General features: G+C 41.1%; 1 protein-coding gene across 1 annotated transcript in view; it reads right to left on the bottom strand.

Moving 5' to 3' along the window:
- Positions 1-12,553, bottom strand: part of MGAM2 (maltase-glucoamylase 2 (putative)) — a 93,188-nt gene that overhangs the window by 64,621 nt on the left and 16,014 nt on the right. Inside the window, 7 exon segments of the mRNA XM_073899310.1 lie at positions 2,154-2,279; positions 2,400-2,512; positions 3,530-3,629; positions 5,938-6,109; positions 6,939-7,093; positions 7,426-7,535; positions 7,655-7,778. Coding sequence (XP_073755411.1) covers positions 2,154-2,279; positions 2,400-2,512; positions 3,530-3,629; positions 5,938-6,109; positions 6,939-7,093; positions 7,426-7,535; positions 7,655-7,778 — 900 coding nt within the window.

Genomic DNA, 12,553 nt, shown 5'->3' with positions numbered 1-12,553 from the left:
AGGCTCTCTCAGGTTGCAGTTTTATGTCTTTGTCCTGACCGATGCATGTCATGAGGCTTTGGGAGGAACTTGAGGGTAGGGACTGTGCCTTGTTCATCCCTGCAACTATTTTTTAAATATTTTATTTATTTATTTGTCAGAGAGAGAGAGAGCACAAGCAGGGAGAGCGGCAGGCAGCAGGAGAAACAGGCTCCCCACTGAGCAAGGAGCCTGATGCGGGACTCGGTCCTTGAACTCTGGGATCATGACCTGAGCCAAAGGCAGATGCTTAACCAACGGAGCCACCCAGATGTCCCCATCCCTGAAACTTGAGAGCCTGGATGCTTGACATAAAACAGGTGCTCTTTAAATGTCTGTTTGGGTGAGTATATTAGTAATGTTGTAACCGTGTGCTAACTTGGACCCTAAACATTAAGGTAGACTATATCATAAGAGGAGAAAACAGTCTTCTTGCTCTATAAAACTTCTAGAATAATAACTCACAAAGATAAACAACAAAGGGGCAGAGCTTTAATTCACCAAAGTCTCATACATAGTTTATTTTAGTGTTTGCATACCAATCTGTGAGGAGCAGGTGTTATTCTTAGTGAGAAGATTGAAATGTGAAGGGTTTGAGTGACATTTCCCAAGGTCATACGCAGGGGTGGGTGGGGCTGACTGCAGCTTTTGTGATAGGCCCTTTGAATCCAGCTGCTTTTTTTTCCCAAACTGCCACAACTTCAAGGACATCTGAAGATCTTCTAAGAATGTGTTCCTCGCATAGTTAGTGTTCCTCATGTGTCTTAGAAAGTTCTAGCTTCCAGGCCTGCAGGAAAATGTGGCTGGTGGCCTGGTGCCAATGCAGCACATCTGTTCTAACACTGGGCAGTCAGTCAATACCCAGTGCCTCCACTTGCACATGGTGGGAAAGATCCAATCCGTGGAGGGAAAGCTCATTTGTTCCTGAATCAGCAACACCTCAGAAAAGCCCTTCACATCAGAGGTACGGGCATAGATTGAAACCAATACCACATGGAGTCAAAAGAGCTATTTTTGAATCCTGGTCCTGCCATTTAGCTAGTTCTAGTGACCTTAGAAAAGTTATTAACTATGCAGTGTGTTTCCATTATCTCATTTACAAAATACCAATAAATGACGTTTAACCATGGTTGTGAAAGCACCTTATAAAATAATAACCATGTGGCAAGATTTGGCCTGATTCCTCCTGGAATTGAGAGCTTGCAGGTATCAGAATAGGGAGCATTTTAATGAAACACATGATCAATTTCCTCTAGACACCAAAACACCACAGCAGGCATGTTTTCTCACAGGAAAAATTCATCTCCCTGCCTGCTCTCCTTGCTGCCCTGGGAGGGCATTGTTAAGTCCTGAGATCAGGCCACAGTCCTTTCCACTTGCACATTCTTCCTTCGCATGCCACCCAAATATATGCTTGCGACACAGTTCCAAAGATCTAGCCCCAAATAAACTGTTTGGTAACTTCATTAAAGGCATTCTACATCTCCTGGAGGAACTTATCAAGTAGTCTACACTTAATAATTATCTATTTACCAGTGGACATTGAACATCATAAATACTTGGCAACCACTGAACTTTCAAAATTAGAGTGTGCTAGATCTGGAAGGAGGGTTCAAGGTCGCTATGAGAAATTCACTTACTGTGAGTCATTTTTACAATCATCAGCTCTTGTTAACCATATCACCCCACGTGCTGCTTTCTTTCATAAAATAACAGCTAACTTTGATGGAGCTCATCCAATGTGCTGCCTGCTTTTCGTGCATAGTGTAAGGCATTCCTCACTACCAGTCCACCAAGGGAAGCCTTACATTCTCATTTTATAAAGGGAGAAACTAAGACTCAGAGGTGCTAATCAACCAGCCCAACACTGAGAGAGCCAGGAACAAGTAAAGCTAAAATTCAAAACCATATCCATCCAACTCCATAAACTGCTGTTTCCATGATGACACAGGTAATTTAGCATGCAAATTTCTGACACTAGGTGTGCCTGTTTGTCTACATATGTATGTACGTATCTATCTATCTATCTATCCACCTATCTCTCTCTGTATTTCTTCCTAATACGTTGAATTAGATGCAAAAACTAAAAGATAGGAAATGGTGCCTTACACAGGTTAAGAGAAGTTCCAACTTACATAAGGGATCCCAGCTACAAGATTTCGGTTCACAACCTCCTTCAATCCATTGATGCCACCATAGTTCCTGCGACTAAGCTGGAACCCAAGACTCCAGTAGGGAGGAAGCAATGGTCGTCCAATGAGCTGAAAAAATAAATATAGACATGTCTAAGCATTTAAAAACTACTGTTTTGAGCACCATGTCTGATACAGAAAACACTGTTTCCATTTCCATTTATAACTCTGTTCAAGCAAAGCCCATACCTCCAGGTATTCCTGAATCACTTGTTCTGGAGTATTTCCCAGGAATACATAAAAGTCAAGGATGCCCCCAATCGTGCGGTAAGTGATGGCAGGAGCAGGCTGCAGGGTGACCTCTGAAAGGATTAGAATTAGAATTAGAATTTTGTGGTTGCAAATATACTTTTCTCTAAAATATGAATACCTGAGCTATCCAAAACAATCTCAGTCTCATTTTGCAAGAGATGAAAACCACACAAAAAATTCTTTTCTTTAGATTGCTGACATTTATAATAATAAATGAGTAAAACACTAATGAAGAACTGATTTTTTAAGAGAAAGCAGAACCAATTCTATTTTTTTCTTATTATAATTTTATTTTTTATTTTAATTCAATTAAGAACCAATTCTATTTTTTTTTAAAGATTTTATTTTATTTATTTGACAGAGAGAGACAGTGAGAGAGGGAACACAAGCAGGGGGAGCGGGAGAGGGAGAAGCAGGCTTCCCGCTGAGCAGGGAGCCCGACGCGGGGCTCGTTCCCAGGACCCCGGGATCATGACCCGAGCCGAAGGCAGACGCTTAACGACTGAGCCACCCAGGCGCCCCTGAGAACCAATTCTATTCTAATCTGGTTATATAACAATACAAATGTCTGGAATTTGTGAATGATTTAAAGTAATGGAAAAGTTTTAAAAACCTTATTAGACGAGTTTAATTACAATTTACAAATAAAAATAAAAACAAGCTCTTATTAAGGCACTGTTAGTCCAGAAGCTTGAGGGAGAAGATTCTGGAGTAGGGAAGGAATGAGCTATGAGAAACACAGAACACAGCCTTGTTGCCTACAGACAGTCTGGTTTACATGTTGAAATCTACAGGTATCTTTGGGACCTCTCTGTCAATGCATCTTATTACCTACAGAATATTATGGAAAACACTGCATCAAAAGAGAACCCGAAAGAAGTTTTCAATGGAAATAGCTTTCAGCATGAACTAGATTTGTAACAGGTCACCCTACTTTTGGGTTCCCATATAGAAGCGTTGTAGGTTAAATACACATTCTGTTAAATAGTGATCTCGCCATGAAAGTTGGTTTTATAAAAGCCACATCCCAAAACATATTCCTGTTGAGATAAAAAGATACTTCCTACCCATGGCATTACTGTTCAACAGAAAAACACCAAAAGAGGAGCCGCTGGTGTCTTCAAGGCACAGGAAGAATGTATGAGCTCCATACAGATTAATCATGTCCTGTCAAGAAAAATGATAACAAATAATAGTAGTACATGTTGAAAATGTTTTTATTCACCCTAGAATAAAGTCAAACGCCACATACAACATGTACTTGGTCAACACCTGACGTGGTTTAGTATTATATCAAAAAGGTATTGAATTGGTAATATCAACTGATAAATGGATAAACAAAATACATACAATGGAATACTATTAGTAATAATAAGAAATGAAAAACTGATCCATGCTACAACAGGAATAAACCTCATAAATATGATACTAAGTGAAAGAAACGGCTACAAAAGAAACCAAATATTGCATGATTCTATTTATATGAAGTATCCAGAAAAGTCAAATCTATATAGACAGAAAGCAGAATGGTGATTGCCCAGGGCTAAGGTGGGCACTGGGGTGGGAATGGGGATTATGTCTATAAAAGTATGAGGGATCCTAGTTGAAAATCTTCTAAAACTGGATTATGATAATAGCTGCACAACTCAGTAATGTGCTAAGCAATCACTGAATTGTACATTTAAAACAGATGAATTGTATAGTATATAAATTATATCCCAGTCAAGTTATTTTTTAAAATTTGGAAAATACCTGCAAAGACATATGACAAAATGTTAGCAGAAGATAATGTTATTATGAGAAATTTTGTATTTCTTCTTTACGCCTAGCTGTATTTTCTAATTTTTCTATAATTAATATATAATACTTAGATAGTAAATAACTTTAAAATTTAAAAAAAGATACTGAACCTGCCACAGGGCTGTGATGAGCACTGACATAAAAAGAGATAATGTGTATTACTGTGAGTGAAAAAGTGAGAGAAAGAGAGGGTCAGAAGACAGGAAGAAAGGAGTGGGAAGAAAGGAAGGAAGGAAAGAAGGAAGATAGATAAGACCTTTATCTAATCTGTGACTACATAACTTAAGGCTTTTTCAGCTCTAGAGAGCCAAGCTTAGTATGATGCTTATGTTCCATGTTTGTCAAGGGCCTTGAGCAAGCACTCCAGTGAATGTGCTGGCTATTGCTTTACTCTGGTTCAGTAAGTGTGTCCCCTTCATTGCATCAGACATTGGTGGGTGGGCCAGTTAATGTGCTACTTGATTTGTTCATCTCCTGTGGAATACGAATTGCAAAACTTCAGTCCCATCCTTCCCTTGCAACATACATCACAGATTTGGGAAACATCATCAGCACACTGGAGGCTTCAAGACCTGCTCTACAAAGCAATGCTACTCAAAGTATTGTCCGTGGACTGGTACCTCCCCACCATCCTTTGCTGTAAATCAGCAAGGAAAGTACAAAAAACAAGAGAAAGAGTTTAGAAACTTTATAGCAATCTAAAAGAGTAATTTTAAAGCTGTTCAATTTAAAATTTGGGCTTATATTTTATGTCTTTGAGTAATTTTATTTCATTTCCCCAGGATTAAAAAAAAAATAACAGAGAGAAAGAAAGGAACTGATCCTTCACTACGGGTAAGTTGAGAGGCACTGCTCTAGACCAGCTCTTTGCCCACTTGAATATGCGTGTGGTTCACTTGTAGATCTTATTAAAATGCAGATATGGTTCCATAGGTCTGGGCTCTGACTTGAGATTCTGCATTTCTAACAACCTCCCAAGTGATGCCAACACTGCTTTCTCCAGAACATACTTCAAGTAGCAGAGCCCTAGAATAATACTAAAACTGCCAAAAGAGGAATTTTTTTTAGTCTTCAGAGTTCTACTGGGGGTAGCTCCTGCTGAAGCTCTCCCCTAGATACTACCCAATTATTAAAGACAAACATATTTTGCAGAAGGATTTTCTAATATATATTAGACTATCATACAGTCATTAAATTATGTTTTCCTTTCAAAGTGGGATGTTTTTAAAAATTGATATGTTACTGATGAATCACTGACCGTTACCTCTGAAACTAATAATATGTTAATTAACTGAATTTAAAAAAAAAAGTTCTCATCACAAGGAAGAAAATAATCCTGTACCTAGTGTGGTGACAAATGTTAATTAGACTTATTGTGGTGATTGTTTCACAATATAGACAAATATAGAATCATGATGTTGTACACCTGAAACTAATATAATGTATGTCAGCAATACCTCAATAAAAAAAAATAATAAAACAAAACCAAAAAAGTGGATATATTACTGTGAGTTGATAAACCTCAAGAACAAGTATCCTCCAGCACAGATGGATCTAACTTGGGCAAAATAAGATATGGCTATAAATCTGTAGGTTGCTTGACTCTAGGTCACTTCCCTAAAGGAGAGAAGGGTTTCCTTACCGTGAGCCCTAGGTAGGGGGGAGGGAAACTCACCTTGGTGGGGGCGGCATCGCGCGTGAAGATGGGCCAGGTCTTCCAGCTCATGTTGTGGCGGTACTGCTGGTGCACGTGCTCCCCCAGCCCGTACACAGCAGTGCTGGGAAGTCGGAAGGACAGCTGCAGGTACTGCTGGGCAAACTGCAGGGGCCCGATGCTCGTGTCCAGTCTGGGCCGTGGGGTAAGAATGAGAGTCACCAAACAGCTCTCTCTGCCAGGACCCTGTCCGCTACTCTCCCTGTTCACTTTGAGAACAGTTGTTTCGGGTGTTCTCATCCACGTTCGTACTACCTTGGAAGGAGGAGACACCCTTCTAGGGTGTCTCTGATGCTTTCATTCTAGAGGAGACATGACACCAGAAACTCAAGTTGGATGACTGGGGGAAGAGAGCAGATGGGACCTTACACTTGCTGGGCATCTGCTTCATGCCGGGACCTGCTCTGGATGCTTCATGAATATAGCTCCATTCACAGAGCGACAGTGGATATTCTGATTCCCTTTCTATAGATGTGGGAACTGAGGTGGATGTGAGATGCTTTGCCTAACATCCCAAAGCCGACCGGTGACTTGCTGGTGCCAGAACTTGAAAAGAGGTTTTACCGACATTAATCCCTGTACTTTCTCCCATACAATTTATGTTTAAGCTCAGGCCATTGTTAGGTTCTTCAAGGCAAGTTTCTCAGGAAATTAAAATTTGGAATGATAAACAGTGAAGTTGAGTTCCAAAGTGAATGGTCATCCAAAATAATAAAATTTCCTCTCTCATGAAAGACATTAACTACAAGTGCATTTCTCTAACTTAGCACACCAGCACATTATATTTTAGCATGCTGTATCATTAGCAAGTGTTAATGATTTACAGTAAAAACTTTGACATTTTCTAAGGTCCAAACATTTTCCCAGGTCATACTTATCTCATCATCCACCCCCAGTAAGGCAGACTGAATGATATTGAGACTGTATATTCAAAGATACACAAAGGGTGTTGAAAAGCTCACAAGACTCTTCTGTTGCTTGTCCTCATTATCTTGATGCTGAAGGGCTTATCAGTGACCTCTATGTGATAGTTCAAATTGGAGGTTCTAGTAGTCCTATTAGACAGGTTAATAATTTCAGGGGGGACTTCATAGCGTTTGTTTTCACTATCATTGATCTGTCAGAAGAGAAAGAGAAAGACCAACTCCAGATGAAACCACTTCCTTGTAGAGCTACAAAGAAGCTTCACTCTCAGCCCCCAAAGAAAATAGCTTCTAATTCTTAATCCTGTGTTTCCTGAGTTGTGAGGAAAAAAATCACCCAATCACGTGTATGCCCCAAAACACAACACAGCCCACACATCCCCTTGGGAGATTCCTGCAGAGAGGAACAGAGAGGCACCTTCTGCCTCCACACCTCTATGCAGTGCCTTAAAGGTGAATGATCCGAATCCAGTGTGGGGGCACTGCTTTCCCCAGAGATGTATTCAGTGGTAACGACCAAACCAACCTTAAAATGAAAACGATTGGATGTCTGATATTCAGCTGTGAAGAGGGCGTTCTTGACATCGTATCCAAACAGAGATGGGAACGGCAACTTTCTCAACTGGGTTGTAAACCCTAGAGGTGGTGGGAGGAAAATGGGGGAAGGGGAAAGAAGCTTTTAGATTTTATTTTGCAGTTAGCTTATCTGAGTCGTAAAGAGTGATTCCCTGGGTGCTCATCAGGATAATGCTCACCTGTCCTTGTATGATTCTTGCCACTGGCGACTTCATAGCCCCAGTTCCTGGGGAAGAAGCACCAAGGGACATTAGTATCGGGTGCCGGTTGCCAGCAGCACTTATGTTGCTGGCTGCAGACATCCTGTAACAATGGCACAGAGTGACATGATATGAAATGAAGGAAAGAAAGTTCTGTCTATGTATTTATAACGAATTTTATTCCAAGAAGATTTTAAGATAGGTCCTATTTACATGCAGTCACTTATTCTTCTTTTATTCTCACATTTATATAGCTATCCAAAATGCATTTATTATCTCCCCGACAAGAAACTAATGATATAGATAAATAAGACACAGTTCTTGCCTTTAGCAAACTTTCATTACAGTCTAGTAGTACATGCAATTTCAGTATGAGAGGAGTGCTCAGGCAGAGAGTGCCCAGGGGCTAAAGGAACGCACACGCAAGCCATGGCATGCAGTCTAGAAGGCTGCAAGCAGGGCGGGGTGCACTCCCAGGTAGGTGAAAGGTAAGCCCATTCCTAGTGCACCGGGAGGGGTTAGGTAGGGGAACAGGAGAGCAGAGAAAGCAGCAATACATGATAGATTCATAAAAACCACAAGTTCATTGTGCCAAGAACACTGACAGAAACACACGGGAGGGACACAATATTCATACCATGAGTAAGCTAGATGTCGGGCCAACCAATTTAGACTTTCTCATGAGGAACAGTCATGGAAATGACTAACAATATGGCATAAAGAAATGCATTTCTAAAATGCAAGAAAAGAAAAGAAAGGAAATGGGAAAAAATTAAGATAGAAATGGGACAGAGGGTGACATAAACAAATTCACAATGTCTATAAGGTAAAAAGAGACCACATGTGCCTTCTCAGAGTGGTTTGATTATGGATTTTTTCAATGATTATTATTTGGGGTGCCTGGGTGACTCAGTCAGTTAAGCGTCTGCCTTGAGCTCAGGTTGTGATTCCGAGGTCCTGGGATCAAGCCCCGTCCAGACTTCCTGCTCAATGGGGAGCTGGCTTCTCCCTCTCCCTTTGCCACTCCCCCTGCTTGTGCTCTCTCTCTCTGACAAATAAATAAATAAAAGCTTTAAAAAATGATTATTTGGGGGGTCAGACCAAGATGGCACAGGAGTAGGACACCTGGATTTCGTCTGGTCTCAGGAATTCAGCTGAATAGGGATCAAACCATTCTGAACACCTACGAACTCAACAGGAGATCAAAGAAGAGAGTAGCAACAACTCTCTGAACAGAAAAGCGACCACTTACTGGAAGGTAGGACGTGCGGAGAAATGAATCTGAGGCAATATTCGGGAGGATAGACGGCGGGGGAGGGGGCCTCTGCCACTTCTGGCAAGTGCTAGAGCCGCGGAGCACAAAATCGGAACTTTTAGAAGTCGGCTCCGCTGAGCGACGTCGCTCCAGTGGCTAAGCGGGGGGTGGAACCCTTGTGGGACAGTGTGGTCTCAGGACCCTCAGGGTCACAGAAAGACCGGGGGTGCCTGAGTGCAGCAGAGCTCCCAGGTATCGGAGCGGGGAAGCTGGCTGCAGAGACGGAGCCGAGGTGCGGGCTCTCAGCTCGGGGTGGCCATAAACCGTGATCCGCGGCCCAGTCGGGCCACTGCTCCTCCAGCAGGGACCCAACAAGTGGCAGAGCCGGGGAGACTCCCCTTCCTCCCCCGGAAGGAGCGGCGCGGGAGCGCATCTCGGGGATCTGCTGGGTTTGGAGACTCCACACGGGGTCGGGTGCCAGATATAGAAACGCTCAGTCACAGGCCGGGTGAGCACGGAGTGTGGCCGGAGACCGGGGAGACGGGAGTGACTGCTTTTATCTGGGGTCGCACTGAGGAGTGGGACCCTGAGTTCTCAGCTCCTCTGGGCGGAGATTGGGAAGCCACCATTTTCACCCTGGTCCTCCAAAGCTGTACCGAGAGCTTGCAGGGAACACAAGCTCCCGAGAGCAAACCCGAGCAGATAGCTTAGCCCGACCGACAAGGGCGGGGCAATTCCGCCTCCGGCAAAGACATTTGGGAACCAGGGCAACAGGCCCCTCCCCCAGAAGATCAGCACAAACAGCCAGCAAGCCAAGACCAAGTTTACCGATCAAGGAGAACGAGAGAACTCCAGCGCTGGGGGAATACTGCACATAGAATCCATGGCTTTTTTACCATGATTCATTAGTTTTTCAAAGTTAATTTTTTTCACTGTTTTTTTTAATTTTTCTTTTTCCCTTTTCAACCAACATCTTATCAATCCCTTTTTTAAACAAACATTTTTTATTTTTCATTTTGAGAGTCATATTTTATACCTTCATAGTAGATACCCTTATTTTTGGCATATATATATATATAAGTTGTTCTCTCTTTAAAATTTTGAGATACAGTTTCTTCTAACAGATCAAAGTATACCCCAAAATCATTAGTGTATGGCTTTGTTCTAGTCTCCTGCCTGATCACATTCTCTCCTTTTTTTTTCTTTTCTTTCTTTTGTTTAAATCTTCTTCTTTCTTTTTTGAAACAACTTCTTCTCTTATCAATTCCTTATATAAAATCTTTTATAATTTTCATCTTTACACTCATCTGCCATCCCTTCATTGTATCAACCCTTATTTTGTACATATATGTCTTTCTTCCTTTAAAACTGTAGAAGGCACTTTTTTTCTAACAGACCAAAAAATGCCCAAAATCTAGTGTGTGGCACTGACCTATGCACTAGCCTGATCATATTTGATCATATACTGTTTTTGTTTGTTTTGTTCTGTTTTTGTTTGTTTTTATCTTTTACTTTTTCTTTTTTTTTCTCTTTCTTTTTTCTTTCTTTCCCTTTCTTTTCCCCTGGTTTCAGGTCTTTTCTGATTTGTATAGAGTATATGTGCTGGGGACATTGTTAACTTGTTAGCACTTTGTTCTCTCATTCATCTATTCTCCTCTGGACAAAATGACAAGACGAAAAAAATCACCTCAGCAAAAAGAACAAGAGGTAGTACCATCTGCCAGGGACCTAATCAGTATGGACATTAGTATGATGTCGGACCTAGAGTTCAGAATCATGACTTTAAAGATACTAGCTGGGCTTGAAAAAAGCGTGGAAGTTCTTAGAGAAACCCTTCCTGGAGAAATAAAAGAACTAAAATCTAACCAAGTCAAAATCAAAAAGGCTATTAATGAGGTACAATAAAAAATGGGGGCACTAACTGCTAGGATAAATGAGGCAGAAGAGAGAATCAGCGATATAGAAGACCAATGATGGAAAATAAAGAGGCTGAGAAAAAGAGAAACAATTACGGGATCATGAAGGCAGAATTCGAGAGATAAGCGATACGATAAGACAAAACAACATTAGAATAATTGGGATCCCAGAAGAAGAAGAAGAAGAGAGACAGGGGCAGAAGGTATATTGGAGCAAATACTAGCGGAGAACTTCCTTAATGTGGGGAAGGAAACAGGCATCAAAATCCAGGAGGCACAGAGAACCCCTCTCAAAATCAATAAAAATAGGTCAACACCCCAACATCTAATAGTAAAACTTACGAGTCTCAGAGACAAAGAGAAAATCCTGAAAGCAGCTCGGGAGAAGAGATATGTAACCTACAATGGTAGAAACATTAGATTGGCAACAGACCTATCCACAGAGACCTGGCAGGCCAGAAAGGACTGGCATGATATCTTCAGAGCACTAAATGGGAAAAATATGCAGCCAAGAACACCAGATCCAGCTAGGCTGTCATTGAAAATAGAAGGAGAAATAAAAAGCTTCCAGGACAAACAAAAACTAAAGGAATTTGTAAACACGAAACCAGCCCTCCAAGAAATATTGAAAGGGGTCCTCTAAGCAAACAGAGAGCCTAAAAGCAGCATAGATCAGAAAGGAACACAGACAATATACAGTCACAGTCACCTTACAGGCAATACAATGGCACTAAATTCATACCTTTCAATAGTTACCCTGAATGTAAATGGGCTCAATGCCCCAATCAAAAGACATAGGCTATAGATTGGATTAAAAAACAAGACCCATCAATATGCTGTCTGCAAGAGACTCATTTTAGACCCAAAGACACCCTCAGATTGAAAGTAAGGGGTGGAAAACCATTTACCATGCTAATGGACACCAAAAGAAAGCTGGGCTGGCAATCCTTATATCAGACAAATTAGATTTTAAAACAAAGACTGTAATAAGAGATGAGGAAGGACACTATATCCTACTTAAAGGGTCCATCCAACAAGAAGATCTAACAATTGTAAATATCTATGCCCCTAACATGGGAGCAGCCAATTATATAAGGCAATTAATAACAAAAGCAAAGAAACACATTGACAACAATACAATAATAGTGGGGGACTTTAACACCCCCCTGACTGAAATGGACAGATCATCTAAGCAAAAGATCAACAAGGAAATAAAGACTTTAAATGAAACACTGGACCAAATGGACTTCACAGACATATTCAGAACATTCCATTCCAAGGCAATGGAATACACATTCTTCTCTAGTGCCCATGGAACATTCTCCAGAATAGATCACATCCTAGGTCACAAATCAGGTCTCAACTGGTACCAAAAGACCGGGATTATTACATGCCTATTTCAGACCACAATGCTTTGAAACTAGAACTCAATCACAAGAGGAAAGTCGGAAAGAACTCAAATACATGGAGGCTAAAGAGCATCCTACAAAAGAATGAATGGGTCAACCAGGAAATTAAAGAAGAATTTAAAAAATTCATGGAAACCAATGAAAATGAAAACACAACTGTTCAAAATCTTTGGGATACAGCAAAGGCAGTCCTGAGAGGAAAGTATATAGCAATACAAGCCTTTCTCAAGAAACAAGAAAGGTCTCAAATACACAACCTAACCCTACACCTAAAGGAGCTGGAGAAAGAACAGCAAAT

This window comes from Callorhinus ursinus, unplaced genomic scaffold, assembly GCF_003265705.2.
Source record: "Callorhinus ursinus isolate GAN/ISIS: 27379988/994484 unplaced genomic scaffold, GSC_fseal_2.0 scaffold12, whole genome shotgun sequence".
In the NCBI taxonomy this organism is placed as follows: Eukaryota; Metazoa; Chordata; class Mammalia; order Carnivora; family Otariidae; genus Callorhinus; species Callorhinus ursinus.
The sequence above is the reverse complement of the archived record's forward strand: the minus strand, read 5'-3'. Positions and strand labels throughout refer to the sequence as shown.